The sequence below is a fragment of the Ailuropoda melanoleuca genome, chromosome 5, assembly GCF_002007445.2.
Source record: "Ailuropoda melanoleuca isolate Jingjing chromosome 5, ASM200744v2, whole genome shotgun sequence".
In the NCBI taxonomy this organism is placed as follows: Eukaryota; Metazoa; Chordata; class Mammalia; order Carnivora; family Ursidae; genus Ailuropoda; species Ailuropoda melanoleuca.
Genome location: NC_048222.1, coordinates 98,335,096 through 98,352,656, shown reverse-complemented (window position 1 = coordinate 98,352,656; position 17,561 = coordinate 98,335,096). Strand labels below are relative to the sequence as shown.

The window sequence follows — 17,561 nt, the reverse complement described above, 5'->3', positions numbered from 1 at the left end:
GTATCCCTGCATTCATTCAAATATATTTATTGAACACCTACTACGTGCCAGACTCTCAACTACGATCTAGAAATGAAAAACAATACAGGAAATGTCTCTGCCTTCACAGACCTAGAAACTAGTGGAAATGAAAAGATGATTAAATGAGCAACTACAATACAAAGAGATGATATAAAATGAACCAGAAGTAGGTCCTGGGCAACTAGGTAAGATCTATCACCTCCTTAAGTAGACAGGGAGCCTGAAATAAATCTAAGCTTGGAGTAAAAGAAGAATTAGAGGACCGTAGAGGAAAACACACACTTCTGTGGAAATCAGGAGAGGAAAGACATGTCAGGAAAAGCCTAGAAATAGGTGGATAGAGAGAGGTACCAAGAACTTAAGACTGTCTATATATCTCCTACCATGACCAGAACTGATCTATTTATGTACTTTACATCAATACAATAGCCTACATGAGTAGAATTATATTGTGTAGAGTGTTCATAACTATATTTAAATCATGTCATAGACTCCTGAGGAAATTGGCTTGATTTTATGTCTCTAAATAACTACATAGGAGAAGGTATCAAAAAAAAAAAAACAAAGAAAGATTTAGTACTGTTTGAGATATAACCTTAGGTAACTCATCACACTGAAACTCATATGGATACAACCTTGTTGGTTTCTTTCCATCACCACTTACGTCTGAAATGAGAGAAGAACACCAAGATATATTGGGATTATAAACCTCTCCTTCAAATTGAATGCAACTGTCCTTTTTATCCCCACAAATGCCAGATATTCAGGAGTGTCTGGGTGGCTCAGTCGGTTAAGTGTCTGCCTCTTGATTTCAGCTCAGGTCATGATCTCAGGTCGTGGGATCAAGTCCCATATCAGGCTCCATGCTCAGCAGGGAGTCTGCTTGAGGTTCTCTTTCTCCTTCTCCCTCTGCCCCTCACTCCACCTGTCTATCTCATTCTCTCTCAAATAAATAAATAAATCTTTTTTTAAAAGTGCTGGATATTCAGAGCACAGAATAAATATATACAAGGAATCATGATATCGAAAAGTTTAACTGAGCAATCAAGAGACCAGGGCTTTAGACCTGGTTGTGTCACATAAAGACATGATATGTGAAGCTTGGAGGCTATGTGACTAACTCAGTGAACTTGGTACCTCGTGTGTAGTGTAGTAACAAAAACAGACAATATTGATTGAGGATCTACTGTGTGACAATCACTCATTCCATGTGTTTTCCATGTATTCACTAACAATAACCTCATGAGGTAGGTATTATTGTCCTTTTACAGCTGAGGACACTGAGGTATTCAGGGATACTGTAACATTTCTAGGTCACATGGTTGGTAAATTCAAAAGCAGGCAGAACAGCTCCAAGTTCCTACCCACTACTTTATTCTCCCAACTTCCATCCAAGAGCATCCTAGGGAAGAACCATATTGGAGTACCACGCCTCGGGATCTATTCAAGAATTCACCTTCTCTACCCAGGGGCCTTTATGACATGACAGTGAATGGCAATATAGGGTAATAAGAGTGACCCTATGCCATGCCCTGCTTTGCCCAGGACAGACTCGGTGGATGCCTATTATCTTTTTTTTTAACGATTTTTTATTATATTATGTTAGTCACCATACAGTACATCCCCAGTTTCCAATGTAAAGTTCAATGATTCATTAGTTGCGTATAGCACCCAGTGCACCATGCAATATGTGCCCTCCTTACTACCCATCGCCGGTCTATCCCATTCCCCCACCCCCTCCCCTCAATGCTCACCAGTATTTTCTTTTACTACAGGGTGTTCCACTTTGAATAAGTTATACAGTCATACATATAGTGGTTAAGAGCTTAAGTTCTGCAGTTTGCTAGGTCTGTGTTTGAAACTCAATGTAGCCATTTACTAGTTGTGGAAATTGAGGCCAATTATTTTAACTAAATAAGTCTTAATTTTCACGCCTCCTAAATGGAAATAATAATGGTACCTATCTTATAGCTCAGTTGTGAGAAACATAGGGTCAAGACATGTATCAGCTATATGAATCAATTAGCATAGCGCCTAGCAAATAGTGAGCACCCAAGAAAAATGAGTTTTTACCAACTTTGTATTAAACATTTGAGAGGTTATCTCACATCTGCATAATCATGGTGGACTATTTTGTGAACTTGAGACATCAAACCATACCTGTGAATCTGAAGCACTTAGACATGAACCAGGATAAGGAAGGAATGCCAAGTCTTTCTAAGTAAATCACTGGTACTTCTGGAAGTACCCATTCTAAGACTAAATTATAATCCTAAAGCCATTGGAAATACAGTTTAGTTCTTGACCACTCCCAATAATCTTAATCTATTCCAGTGTGGACTCCATTAAATGCTAAAATTCATGATGAGAAAAAGTAAGAAAATATTCTTTAAGCTTATAATCCCCTTGTGGTCCTTGCTAGCCTGTTGGGCCAGCCTAGATTCATACCAGCAAATTCTGGGATTATTCTGCTTTAAAACACAAGCCATTGACCCACCCTACTTTGTATTCAAACCCTGGAACAGCTTCAAGATTCAGAGAATATCCTTTATATGGCAGGAGCATGGTCACAGACCAGCCCCTTTGCCTTCCACTAAAGTGACTGGCTACATACCCAGAACCTGCCAAAATGTTTGTCACCTGACAGAGTCTTAGAAATGAGGCTCAATAAATTATAGTCATGGGCTTGAAGAAAACCATATAGCTAGTTGGTATATATACTGAACAAATTACCTATTTTCCCTTCATTTTCTTTGTAAAATAAGGGGGTTACATCCATTATAAAAGAATCAAAGGGTCAAATCTAACATGGTCTGGCTCTGGGCCTTTTAAAAAGATTCCATCTGCTGAAGGATGATGACCCCCTTTCCCCTCTACTTTTAAAAAACTCCTAAGGAATGAAATTCTACTTACTTCCATAGTAACCCCTCTAATAATACGCCTGACTGTCAGCAAGTTCTTTGCCTCCACCCTGCTTCCTCTTCTCATCATGCAAATTGCCACTGGCTTTAATTAGATTTAATAAGCCACTGGGAAATGCAGTGAGGGAAACAGGAGAGCAAAGATTACACAGCGTGGGCTTACCCTTGCATGTTGAGTACAGCATTTCCCTGGAAATCTCAAATCCTCCCAAAGTTGGGAAAATAAAGAATGCCAAACGTATGGAAAGACATGCTGCTGCTGTCCAAATGTGAAACGTGGGTGGAGAAAATCATTTCGAAAGAGAGAGTGGGGGAAAAGAGAAAAATCAACCCGAATCCCCAACAGCTGCAAATCACGAAGCATGTGAAGCTGTTACCTTGGATGAACTCTGATTTCCTGCTCACAGACGGCAGGGTCCTGTTGAGCCCAAGGATCCTGTCCAGGTGGAAGGCAAACACTTCACTCATGTCCAAAGGCCGCTTGAGTAGTCCACAGGGGCTGCGGCCACAGCCGGGCACAGAGCCAGCGACGCTCCCCTCCAGCACCAGCAAGCGCGCTCCGCTCTTAGAGGACAAGGGCTGAAGATCTGCCACGGCCCCATCTGCCAACAGGCGCATTCGGAGGATGTCTTCTTTGCTCAGCCACGAGGGGGCGCTCTCACTATAGATCCTGATGTTGCTCTCCTGGGTCTTGGGCCGCTGAAAATCTGAGCCCCCAACTTGCACCCCTGAGCCCCGGATCAACCTCCAGGGTCGCTCCCCAGCCTTAGCCAGATTTCCTCCCTGGACGTACCCAGGCACTTCAGCATCAGCTGCCCTTGCGGCATCCTGTGGCTGAAGGGATGGCCCGACCAAAGCCTCCTGTCCCAGGGCTGGCGATGCCACTGCATACTTCTTCCGGCGCTTGGGTTTCACTGTGCCACGGATATTGGCAGGCTTGCTGCGCTTGGAGCGTAAGGTAATGTACACCACATTGAGCTGCAGTGTGGTCCCATTGCCCTGGGACTCTGGAGGGGCCAGGGTACCATCCAAGGGTATCTCGGGGAACGGTGCCTCGGCAGTGTCACGGCCCTGGAGCGGCCCCTTTTCTGCTGCCCTTCCTTGCTGGAGAGAGGCGCGTCCCACCTGGCTCACCAGAAAGCCAAGGTAGATGGCGCACGCAGTGCCCAGCAGGAGGTTCCTCCGGGTCCTGGGGCGCCGGCTGCTCCACAGTTTACGCACCGGCGGGACGCACAGGGAGCAGATGAACCAGTTTATGAGCTGCCCTGGCTTGTCTGGACAGGTCATTTCTCTGCTGCATCCACATGTTGAAGAGAGTTTAAAGTCTGCAGTTCGTTCCTGGGGACATGATGCATGGTTTCCTGAATTCAGCTGTCGCCTCCGCTTAGGTATAGAAGTGATCTCCAGTGGGTAGAGGAGAGGTGGAAGTAAAGGGTTGGCGATGAAGTTGGGAATGCTTCTGACACTCGCCACAACAAACCTTTTAAACTCCTATCAGCCTCCCCAAGGAGAAGTGTGGCTTGTTTCTGCGAATGAATGGAAACAGAGTTAACTGAATCACAATCTCAAACTAGTTCAGTTCCTCTTCAAGAGTAAAGGGAAAAAGTAACCCTTTCCTTTCCTAAATACCACCACCATGAATTTTTTTTAAAATAAAGTTTAAAAAAGAGAAACAAGACAGACGTATATTCTGTTTAAATTAGTGAAAACAAACCACGAAAACCTAAGAATATTTCATAACTTGTAGCTAGAGTCATTTAGTTTGATTCTGAAAGAAAAGTATTAAAATTTGGCAAACCCTGTTTGAAATTTAGAAATAATTTCAGACAAGTGAAAGGTGGTTTTTAAAAACAATCTATAGCCATCCATGTTTATTTTTTAGAGTCCTGCATTACAAATTGGACAGAAGCACCAAGTACTAACATTCAAATTCAGAAACTTTATTCTCTTTATCCGATGGTGCAATTTTTTCCTCATTGTATGTTTCATCATCCCTACATGAAGAAAGATTTCAATATAAAGCCATAAATGTCCATATATCTCGGAAGAAGTTACGTTTTTTTCAGTCACACACACACACATAAACACAAAACACAAATCCGACTGCTTTTCATTCCTTTTCTCCTCACAAAAGTCAGCTGAAAGAAAATAAAGGGATCTCTAGCTCTATTTTTTTCACATTATTAAAAAGAAGAAGAACTCATAAGCAACCTTACTTACACAGCTGGCCCCATGCTTGGCTCCAGGAAGAATGTAATCCCTGACTGTAATGCAAAGAACTTTTAAAGGCTGAGGCATGTAAGTAGAACATATTTCATGGTCAAGAGTGTTCCACATTTCAAATATCTCAGCTCAGCTTTAAAAGCTCCCTTGAAAACTCCTGATTGCAAAGCAAAACGGCTACTTGTCAACGGGCTGCTGGTATCCCAGTTTTAAGGCGCGTAAGGTTTTTGGTTTTTTTTAGTAGTTAAAAAAATAAACTTTAATTTTAAGATCTGAAAAAACAAAAGCCAAAGCCGTACAGAAGCAGTTTCATTCAACTAATTTTCCACTTATTTTTAACCCTTGGGAGCCCTCTAGTGTCCTGTTTGGAAACAGACTCAGAAATGTCCGTCTCATGGAGTTAAAAAGGATTGAGAGTGTTTGCTTAGAGGCCGCAGGATAAATACCTTATAAAATGAGGAATGCCGTAACCCTGCTGTCCATCCCGTGTAGCTGGGGATTAGAGCTCCAAGGTTCCCGGGGACTAGGACTCACCTTACTGTCTTGACTGTTTACAGAGTAACATCTGTCTCCCACCTCTTCTGAGAAGGCCTAGAGGTTCACAAAAAGGTAAGAAGGGGTTAACTTAAATGAGGGAAAAAATAGAACGGTGAGATAAGAGTGCACACAGATAGGGGAAGACATTTATAGTGTGCTCGTGCAAGGAGCAACGGCTCACAAAAAGGAGTCATGGATTCTTTCTGATTGGAGGTGGTTTTAAAAACAGGTTAGTAATTGGCTTGGGGAGTTTGCATGTCACAAAGGCAGGGCTGATGACCTCTGGGTCTCATTTAAGCTCATTCTTTTTGCTTCGAGGGCAAATAGAATCAGAAGGTAGGAAGGTGACAGGAACTGTTTGCCCCACTGGAAAAGAAGTTTGTGATACTGGGGGACAGGTAAGAGATTAGCGTATGGAATATAATCCTAAAAATACTGCATTTTACAATGCAAAAAGAGATCAAGGGATTGAAACATAGAGAGAAGGAAAGAGTAAACTTCCAAGTGATAAAATGCCAAAGTATTATAATACAGCTGTTACTTTAGCACTCAAACTCAGACCTGTCTTCTTTTTTAAAAGTTCGGCCGCATGGAGGAAGGAGAGGAACAATCCCAATATTGACAATGGTCTGGAAGTGCCTGTAGATTTTGGCTAAGCTTCATGAGACTTCAAGCATTCTTCCCAAAGCGTTTTCCTTTGTATTCCAAAACTCTTAAAGCCCACTTCGATAAGCACAGAATTATTTTCTAGGTAATAAATGTTAACTTTTTGAAAGGAAACCATGACAGAGTTGTTTTATTGTAATGATAGTAGGGGCATCTGGGTGGTTCAGTTGGTTAAGTGTCTGCCTTCAGCTCAGGTCATGATCAAGTCCAGGGATCAAGCCCTGCATAGGGCTACCTACTCAGCAGGGAGACTGCTTCTCCCTCTGCCCCTCCTTCCACTAGTACTCTCTCTCTCACTCATTCTCTCTCTCAAATAAATTAAGTCTTTAACAAAATTATATAATAACAATATTATTATTTTCACATATCAAGAAGAATAACTGACCTGACTCTAAAAATTAAAACTGCATCTTAAATTAGAAGCAGAAGCCAGGTTACAACAAGCAGAAACCTCGGACTCCTCCTGCTATTTCTGAAGCAGCTTCTTTAGTAAAGAAATGTTTGGGAAATAGATGAGAGTGTGTGAGTTGGTGAATTCGCTTGACTGCCCCTCACCCCAAAAAAGGTCTCAACTGGAAGACCAGCACGTTGCCTCCTCGTACAGCCGCAAGAGGGAGTAGTAGAGGCTAAAGGGTGGGATATTTAGAGAGCGGGCTCCAGAGGAAGAAAGCCTGGCTCCTAATCCTCCTTTGCTTTCTAGCTGTGGTCCCTTGTGCCAAGTGGCCTTACCTCTCTAGCCTAGTTTCCCTATCTAAGAGAAGACTAATAATAGCACTTACTTACCCCATCAGTTTCTTGTGATGGTTAAATGAGATAGCAGTGACAGAATGATAGTGTGAAAGCTTAGTCAATATTTTTTATTCCCCCAGCACCTTATTGAACTTCTCAGAGGCCCTTCTCCCAGCCCACGCAGCTTGACAGGGAATCAACACCGCATCAAAGGGGAAGCTAGCATCATGTAATTAGGCACACGCTTATTGAATTACTGGTGTAGTCAATATATGGATATAACCAACACAGTGGAAAAGACTGCTCATCAGATCTAATCAGAAAACAATTTTCATTGGGATGCCTGGGTCAGTTAAGCACTGGACTCTTGATTTTGGCTCAGGTCATGATCTCAGGGTCGTGAGATTGAGCCTGGAGTCCGGCTCTGCACTCAGTGGAGAGTCTGCTTAAGATTCTCTCTCCCTCTCCCACTGCCCCTCCCCCGACCCCCACACTCACTCATTGCTCTCTGTCTCTCCCGTTCTCAAGAAAGAAAGAAAGAAAGAAAAGAAATGAAAACAATTTTCATCATTCTCCCCACTGCCTATTCATACCTGCTCTGTGGCGTAGTAGCACTTTTCCACTCCCTTGGATAAAAATGCAGACATGATTTTTCTAGTCATACTAAGATTTTTTAAAATGTCTCCACTCATTGTAGTCACACACATAATTTGCACAAAAACTAATCAAAATGTTTGATCCAAACATAGTCAAAATTTTCTCAAACTTCTTTTAAGTTTAAAGTATTTTCCTTTTCTAGAAATGAGCTGTCCCTCTGAAAGCATAGACAAAGCCTACTGAAAAGGAGGAGTGGAAATCCATCTCGGACTGTTTTGTTTTCTTTTGTTTCCCGTCTAGACCTTCTTCCTCACCTACATACCCACTCAGCCCACTCTGCGTCTGTCTCTGGCTATTCCAGAGTTGAAGGGTAGTGAGGACGGAAAAGTAGTAACAGTGGAAATATTCTTGCCATTCCACTGTATTGTCATGAATTGGTTCATAAACTCCCCAGGCTTAGCACAGATATATAAAGCTGACCATCTGGTGGTCATTTTGCACTTGCTTCAAAAACACCACTGTTATTGTCTCTCCAGCTGGCTGTGGATGTCTCCTCAGTCCCTTGGGATCTGGCAGCCCTCTGCTCTGTTGAGGTGGCCTTCTCTCTCCAGGCCATCTCTTGGGCAGCATTTAAAATGGCCAACATGGTGGCTTTCTCACTGGGGCCTGTCTGTATCTCCCACAAGTGGTCTGATACAGTCACCATCCTTTGCCTCGGCAACCTCAGGCTTTGCAACGCGACAACCCCTTTCCCTTGACGTGGTGGACCGTCATTTTGGAAGGGAGAAGCAGCTGCCACCCAGTGCTCATGGTCACGGCTGAAACTGAACAGGATGGTATTTTCTACCATCGGACTCAAGAGAGAAGTTTAATTTCATTTTAGAAAAATAAACCTAAATTCCTTGAATGAATAATGGCTTGAAAATTTGTTGTCACAATACAACATTCACAGATAACATGTGAGCTCACACATAACACTCCAAATATTTGTTATTGGTATCAATATTTGGTCCAAGAGAGCAAATCCTCATACTTTCTCTCCATTAAAAAAAAAAAATCCATGAGGAAAACAAGGTGGAAAGGTAGACGATAAGACAATGATCGGGCTTATTATAATTACCTGGGAAACTTTTTATTCCTTTATGGAGGCAGGAGAGGGTAGTGAGGAGAAACAACTTGAGCAGGGTCTGGAGCCTCTGGGAGCATTCAATTTCTTGACCTATCTGGTATTTATGAAAGGATGCTTATTTGGGGATAATTTGTTGGCTATACATTTGTGATTTATGAAAGAGGTGGTAGGTAAACAAATATTCTTTATATCTTGCATAAGTTCTACCTCTATATAGAAAGGGAATAGAAGTAATAATTGTTGACATATTTGGTTTTTTTAAAAGGTTTTATTTATTTATTTGACAGAGAGAGACAGCCAGTGAGAGAGGGAACACAAGCAGGGGGAGTGGGAGAGGAAGAAGCAGGCTCCCAGCAGAGCAGGGAGCCCGATGTGGGGCTCGATCCCAGAACCCTAGGATCAGGCCCTGAGCTGAAGGCAGATGATTAACAACTGAGCCACCCAGGGGCCCCTGTTTACATATTTGTATTTACAATGAAGAGTTTGTGATGTTTTCATCACTTAAAATTAAATGTATAAAGTTAAAGAAAAAGAAATCATTGGAAATTTTGAAAATATGTAGATACCTAGGCCCCACCCACCTCCCCAGAGATTCTAATTTCATTGGTCTGAGGTAAAGCCCAGCAATCCATGCTGGGAAAAACGTCCCGTGTGCGGGGTTATAATTCACTCCTCTAAAAGTTAAATGGTAGTTTCAGAAGCAAATTAACACCTTCTGGCAGTCAAGTGATAAGTCTGAGGCTTCACTGGCAGTAAAATAATCTTTACATCCTCCAAGGCTTCCAACTGTAAGCACCAAGGGCAGTAAAGACTGCTTCTCCTTTGGGCTGGAGGAACTCCAGACTGGGCAGTGCAGAGGGCCCCAGATTTGCCATTCACATTACTCCCACTTCTCATTTCTCCTCTCCTGTCAGGCGTACCCTTTGCTGCTACTGCGGGCTGAAGCTCAGCCATCTCCTCAGAGCCATTCAGAAAGTGAAGTGGAGGAATTCGTAAGGACTCCAGTCACTGAAAAACTAAGTATCAAGCTTCTCCTTGCTGTTGTGGGCCTATGCTTGTTACATAGATTACGGACCTACAAATGAGCACTTTGTTCCTGGCTCTGTGCTGACCAGACCCTTCCACTGGGTCCCTATGCTCACAAACTTCCTGACTCTCTAGGACCTGTAGCGCTTCTAGAACTATAGTCCTGGCTTTAGCTTAGGTTGTTAGGTACCACCTCTGTCCTGCTTGTGATACGGAATTTGCTGATATTTTTGCTATCCACTCTAATACCAGGCCAGGGCAGCCCCAAGCTGGCCTGTCCTGACACTGAAGAATTCTTAGTCTTACAGTATTTGAAATGTTGTCATAAAGGTGTTTGATGGGAGCGCCTGGTCCTAATTTCAGGGTCATGAGATCGAGCCCTGCAGCAGGCTCTGCGCTCAGTGAGGAGTCTGCCTGAGATTCTCTCTCTCCTTCTGCCTCTGCTCCTCCTCCTGCTTGCATGCTCTCTCTTTCTCATGATAAATAAAATCTTAAAAAAAAATAAAGGTGTTTGATTGGTACCAAGAAGTTTGTAGTTCCTTAAACAGTGCTCTATATTATATCTGTCTTCGAAACTGTATGCAAAAGAAGTTACAGTGTTCCATTGTATCAAACAAACAAAAAAAAAATGCATGCCCTTCCACCCTGCACTTAATTATTCAGTCACTCTTAAGGACATTTTCCCTGTTGACCTACACCACCACCTCTACCAGCCATCGGTAGGAGAAGCATTTTAAAAGAAAACTAGCTGTCTTCTCAGAGCTAGCCTTACAAATCTATGAAGTGACGCTGAGTGCCATCTCTTGATCTCTCATGTGTGAGCAGAAGGGCACCAAATAGGCATATTTCCAGAGGACGCAGTGCCTGACATTTCATTGCATTGGGTGTTCTCCCTTCTATCTCCTGTTTTACCTGGCAAAGAGGAACACAAGCCTCCATGTCTTTTCGCAGTATGGAAATCTCCTGCAATCATCCAGTTAGCCTCATTTCCCTGGGAGTGTTTGTTTCATTTACATTAAGTTGTATTTGGGTCAGGATGTTTCTGCCACATGACCAGAAACTGTGCAATGTTGGTTTGGACGGAGCATAATATAGGAAACAAATAAAATGTATGACAGCCAATTTGACATACATTTGAAATAGCATATTTATAGGGTTGTTATTTCACTTCTGGATAATTTGATCATTTCTGCATGTGATAATAACCAGCATTTGTTTTGTAGTTCTAAAACCCAAGAATGCATATTGCCCTCATGGAGTAAGAAAACTTAGGTAAATCAGAGGCCATCTGAGTTCCCTCTAAAAGCCCCCGGACAATCTAGACAATGAAGCTCCTTTACCTCCGCTGTGGGTGCTGAAGGCCTAGGTGCTCTGCCACTCACCCCCACTCCCCGGCCACACACACAGAAACGAGGCCAGACACACCAGCCCTCAGTCATTCGTGGCTTAAGGTAGGAAACCCAAGCAGCCGTGGTTTTTGGCCTATGCAAAGGCATAAAGATTGGATTAAATTGTCTTAATCCTTAGGCTCCTTGCAGAAAATTATGCAAAGCTACAAATTATCTCTTTCCTCCTCACCTAAGGCATCATTTGCATGAAAGAAATAAGTTGCAGAATTAGAGGAAGGAAGGCCCCCTGGCTAGACCAGATTAAATTTGGCATATTAGAAATGCAATGGGATTATACACAAACACCTTCAAAGAGCCGGAGGAGAAGGTAGGGAGAAATTTGGGGTGCTTTTTCATCTGCATCTAGTAGCTTTGAGACTCAGCTGTGTCTCTCACTGTGATTCAGTCACATGTGGCATATCTGAGAAGTTGCTGGGGTGTGAGAACTGCACATGCATGTTTCATGAATGTTTAGAGAAGCTGGATTCAAAAAGACAGAAAGTGTTACTATCACATTCCCTGTCCATCCACCCAATCCCACCTTCCTAGCTCTAGAGATTCAAACCCCAGGAAATAACTATAAGCAAACACGGATGGAGATATTTTCACGTCTTGTCCTGTAAGATATCAAGGCATCAGCACCCCACTTTGGTTTCCAGGCAAGGAAATATGATCCAGAGTCAGGGAGCATCCCATTGTTCCCATCCTTCCAATTTCAGGCACACTGTCAGGCAGCGAACCTGGCATGGACCTCATGCTTCCCATGAAAGACGGCAGCAGCAGCAGGCTCAGCAGTGAGACAGCTGGACAGACGGAAAACATCCAAGAGGAGCAGGAATGTGGTAACCAGAATTGACTGGGTGATAAGCACTTGAGTGACAATCCCTGGCATCCTGAGACACAGTTGCACGCTTATCTGAGAGGTGCTGGAAATCTTATTTTATGCAGGAGTGGGTAAGAGTCAGTGCAATTTGAGTCACTCCCATTAAAGACGACTTGGTACCCATAGGCTGCTGAGACTCAGGGAAATGGACAGCTGCTTAATGTTTATTAAAGACTCACTAAATGCCAGTAATGTCCCAATAAATATTGAATGAATGAATGAATGAGTGAATGAATGAATGAAATAATGAATAAATGAAGGAAACTATTAAGATAATAAAGCACAGTGTCTAGACCACGGCCTCTCAAAGTATTGTCCTGGATCATCAGCATCTACTTCCCCTGGGAATTTATTAGAAATGCAAATCCTTGAACTTCACCCCAAATCTACTGGATTAGAGATTCCTAAGGAGAGGCTCTGCGATCTGTTTTGTGAGAAGCCCTCCAAGTAATCTGTGCTAAAATTTGAGAACCATTGCTCTGGTTGAGGACCCCCAAATAGGAATATGCCAAAAGAGAAAGGATAGAATAAAGCAAAAAATTGTAAGAAGATTCAAAACAGCATTCGCAAATTATGTAAAGTTATCTCTACCTTTTCCCTCTTTATAGGAGTACATTTCCTCCTTGACACTTCATCCATTGGTTGGGAAAAGACAGAATACGCTAATATCACATGTTCTGCCCAGCCAAGCCCCCTCACCTATCCAACCCTATTGATTGAGAAATTAAGAAATTGAGAAATTTTCTCTATTGAGAAAGCTGCTTTCTCAAAGCAGGGTCAAAGCCTGTAGATATTGGGAAAAGAAAAAATCTGAGCAAAGACAATTCCCCAAATCATAGAATGGAAACCAGGAACACTTCTGGGTGTGGAGAGGCCATCATCAGTTCCATACCCATAAAGACATCTTTTTTTAGGAAAATCACACTGTTTTCCAAAAGGCGGTCATAGGGTTCCCATGGCCACATAATGTGTAGCATAGACAACAATTATAAACCAATAAGCTTTGGTGAGAAGTCTGGAATGGGTTTTGAAATGTAAAAAGCAAGTAGATAAAAGCAGTATAACACATAGAAGGAAATTAAATATTTGTATAAGAATGAACACGGCGTTTCCCTAAATATAACACACCTCAATCATTTTTCCACAGGAAATAACCAATGCTTTGGTTAAGAATGCACATTATTTTTCAGTTCTTTGGGGAATAAAGTAAACTTGATTGAGGTAGTCACCAGTTGGGAGGCAACCCTTCTTTTTTTTTTAAATCTTTGTACTAATTGCTTATAAAATAGAAATTGCCAGAAATACCATTGATGACAATAAATCTGCATTTAATTCTGTTGACTGAGGAATTTGTAAACAAAATATTCTTAGCTGAGTGTTTGGGCAAGTGCTGTGAACTGAATGTTTGTGCCCCCTCAAAATTGACATGTTGGAACTCTACTTACCAATGTGAGGTAAATGGAGATGGGGCCGCTGGGAAGTAACTAGGTCATGAAGGTAGAGCCCTCATGATGGAAACATTGCCCCTGTTAGAAGAGACAAAAGAGAGCCTGCTTCCTCTCTCTGGTCTCTGCCATGTGAGGGCACAGCAAGAAGGTAGCCATCTGCGAACCAGGGAGAGGGTTCTCACCAGAACCCAACCATGCTAGCACTTTGCTCTCAGACTTCCCAGCTTTCAGAACTGTGAGAAATAAGTTTCCATTCTTTAATCCATCCAGTCCAGGGTAATTTGTTATTGCAGCCCAAACTAAGACACCAAAATATTTCATTTTGCTCAGTTTCCTCATCTGAAAAAATTATTATATCTAGCTCATAGGGCTATTCTAAAATATGTTATATAAAAGCACTTAACACAGTGCTTATAAATAGTAAAAAGTAATGGCTCATTCACTTGCTCTTTTCTTCTTGCAAGAATGATACTTGTGACTAAGAACTCTAAAGAGACCCAAGAAAACGCTGATGGATAAAACACTGATCAAACATAATTTCAGGTTCAAGAAATAGTTGTCAGTCTTACCAAGTTACCAGTGCTTCGTATTATCCAGGATTTGCTCACTATCTCCTTCTACATTTACAAAGGACTTAAAATTAATCAGGAGTGTATTCGGCATTCTTCTTTGGATTCAAATCTTTGGTCATTTTTGCCGTCGGTATTTAGACTTAGTCCACGGTAACCACTGTGAGGCTCTCGTAAGGTGAGTCCTTGGCATTGTAATTGGAATCATGGGGCATTTGTCATACAAGGTATTTACTATAGATCACACTTTCAAGAGATTGACCTCAGGCAATTTGACACTTTCAGCCTGGTTAGACACATTCCCTCTAGGCCTCTAGCAATATTCCCAGAACAATAATGAACAATAATAATAGTAGTATAATAGTTTAATAATAGCACCTCATAGAGTTGGTGTGAGGATTAGATGAGTCCCTAAATAAAATCCATTACCATTCAACAACAACAAAAATTTACCTTTGTCACTGCAGGGACACTGTGATGGGGAAAATAGACCTTGGAAATATTCACTTATTATGGGCAAGGAGAGATTCAGAGATCATCATGCCCATTTATGTACTGATCTGGGGAGAGGTCATTCAATTATTGGATCACTTTATCTCGCCAGTTCTCCTGGCATATATCTCCCTATTACGGAGAAACTTGTAATTTTCAGACTGAGGTGCCTGTTGCCTTATCTTTAGACTCCTACATTACTCTTTGGAGGTTTTTTACTTAAAATCTTTTTGGTGTAATTACTACATGACAGGCACTGTCAAGTCACTTTGGATGTAGCAGCAAAAGAGATATTCAGTAGGCCAGCAGTCAAGGGGTGTATACGATCTGACTTTCCTGACTGGACTGCCTTCTACAATTTTCAGCTCTGTCAGTTCTCCATCTTCTTGCACATCTTCCACCCTTAGAACCTGCCCAAACCCAACAGACACATATCTAGGTTCAGATTTCAAGTCTTCCCATTGTCTTGTAGATCACGCCTACACACAGCACCAAAAATGACCATTCTAATCTGGCCAAATTTGTCATCTGCCAAATAATGGCACTAGACTGGCTTGATTAGTTTTATAGATTATTCATTTTCATATAATGAATAATTCACCTACCAATCCATCATAAATTTCAAACTGAACCAAAGCTTATTTTCACTTATTCCCTTATTGGATCCTGGGGGAAAAAAAAAAGGCATTTTTCCTTTCCTTAAGTAAAAAAAGAATCATCTAAAATTAGTTGAATTTCAGTTAACAGGTAGGTAACTTTCCCTCTCAAGTACGTATTTTTTTTAAAATAAGTAAGTTTAATAAGATGGGTTTGGAATTTCTGCAACTAAAACTTTTAAATATCTAAGAAGTTGGTGAATCTAAATATATCACAAAACATTTGTATTGCTTCTCTAAGTTTTCCATGTAAAGCATAATTCGAGATTAAAATATATAACTTCTGCCTCAACAGTATGTCAGGCTAGATATTCTCATAGGCCTTCTTACTTTAAACCTAGACCCAGGATAAAAAAAGAAAAAACATATATAATCCACTGTTTACAAGTTTTGTAAAAAGGAAGGACTCTCAAATTTAAAACTTTCACAAATTGTTATGTTTATATGAGGTGGATATTAAAAATCACCAAGAATACAAAGAAAGAAGGAGAAAAGAGAAAACTTGGAAATTTTAGAATTATCAGAATCTAAATATAAATGTAGTATATATAAAAAAATGTTTAAGGCAGGCAACAAAAAAGAATTTAAAATAATGAGGACATATTAAAAAGAAATTTAAAAAATAGCATTCAGAGATGATAAAACAAATTGTGGAAATTAAAATTTAATGATAGGGACACCTGGGTGGTTTAATCAGTTAAACATCTGACTTCGACTCAGGTCATGATTGATTGACTCAGGGTCATGATTGATCAACTAAGGGTCCTGGGATTGAGGCCCACATGAAGCCCCACATTGGGCTTCTTACTGAGCAGGGAGCCTGCTTCTCCCTCTGCCTGCTGCTCCCCCACCAGTGCTCTATCTCTTTCTCTTTCTCTCTCTGTCAAGTAGATAAATAAAATTTTTTAAAAATTTGAATGGATAAAATTTTTGGCCCTGGACCCAATGACGTAGCTTACGTTGAACTAACTCTTGTACCAAAAATAACTTTAAAAGTGAGGAAAACGTATAAACAATGCTTTGAAAGCATTGGAAAACCAGCTCAAGTAACATTGAGCATCTAGAAAACTTGAGAAAGGAAAGCACACAAGGTGCACTCCACAGTCACCTCAGAATTCTCCTGACGGCTTTCTCCCAATTGTGGCAAGAGTGGAAAGAGCTCAAGAGGAAAGCAACAGCCTCCTAGGTCTAAGGAGTCAGAGAGTGAGTTTGGGGATGCCAAAGGAGATGGGATTTGAAGAGCAAAATATTTAAGGGAAAGGAACTTCAGAAGGACTGCCCAAAACTCCGCATTCAAATTTCCCTTGAATGGCTGGTCAGCTTTTCAGCTGTGAATGTGCAAGGGAATCCTGAAGAAATGCAGTAAACAACAGACAGGAAGCTCAAAAATGGAGGTGGATTTCAGCAACCAGAAAGCACCAGGGTGTTAAAACATTGCTATTGGGTGAACTTCGGAGATTGGGGGAGAGTGGCACACTTGAAGAGGGCGTGGAGCTTTCCCCCATTAGTTGCCCTATGCATCTCTTCCATCTGGCTGTTTCTGAGATAGATCCTCAAAATAAACTGCTTAACCCAAGTGCTGGGTGTGGAAACTTCAGAAACCGGAGGTACCAGACCAGCCTGAACATCCACGGAATCAGCCTGAGACGCAGGAAGATACATCTGGATCTCTACAAATGAACATCTCCAGCGCTGAGTATTGAGGTACGAAGTGGGGAGCCGTGAAACTGCGCCCAGATATTGAAAGATAAATGGAAGGGGGAGGGAGCTGCAGTGTTCAGGTGCCGGGAAGCGGTAGCCACCTGCACGGGGGAGCGAGCTCTCGCAGACTGGCACTGGGAGAAAACAGACTGTGACCGTGAGTGGGAGGCGTGCGCCACCAGACTGAAATGGAGCTCCGGTGTGCTCACTGGAACCACACTGAGACCGGGAGCTCCAGGAGCACGTGCGGGGGTGGCTGGCGGCATAAAAACACAAAGAACAGAGACGCGCCAGCCCTGGAAGTGAGGGCTGGGACACCGGGTGTGGGGCGCACATCCCGGGACACTGCAGTGTTGAGCAGCACCAACAGTAACAGAGTTAAAGTGGCCAGAATATCAGTGGAGAATGGTCTGCAATCCCTCTGTTCTGTGACAGAGGCTGAGATTCGGCTACTGTTGCTCTGTCTCTCAGAAAAGGCACAGCAAACTGCCAGTGAGAGCCGCCTGAGAACAAAAGCCTGGAAACACCAACTCACAGGGTGCGCATCCCCATCCCCCTCGCAGGGGACACGGAGA

The 17,561-nt window shown here is 42.1% G+C and overlaps 1 protein-coding gene across 3 annotated transcripts in view; it reads right to left on the bottom strand.

The window, feature by feature from the left end:
* The window catches only part of GASK1B (golgi associated kinase 1B), a 43,091-nt gene extending 37,369 nt beyond the window's left edge, over nucleotides 1-5,722 (bottom strand). The window contains exons 1-2 of one of the 3 annotated variants that reach the window (XM_034661460.1): nucleotides 5,700-5,722; nucleotides 3,320-4,468 (exon numbers count right to left, since the gene is read on the bottom strand). In XM_034661460.1, the coding sequence (XP_034517351.1) occupies nucleotides 3,320-4,229 (910 nt within the window). In that variant the 5' untranslated portion in view covers nucleotides 4,230-4,468; nucleotides 5,700-5,722. Of the gene's footprint in view, nucleotides 1-3,319; nucleotides 4,469-5,158; nucleotides 5,377-5,699 lie in introns of those variants that run through there. The other 2 variants (XM_034661459.1, XM_034661458.1) reach the window with 2 other exon arrangements.
* Between the last annotated feature and the right edge of the window lie 11,839 nt (nucleotides 5,723-17,561).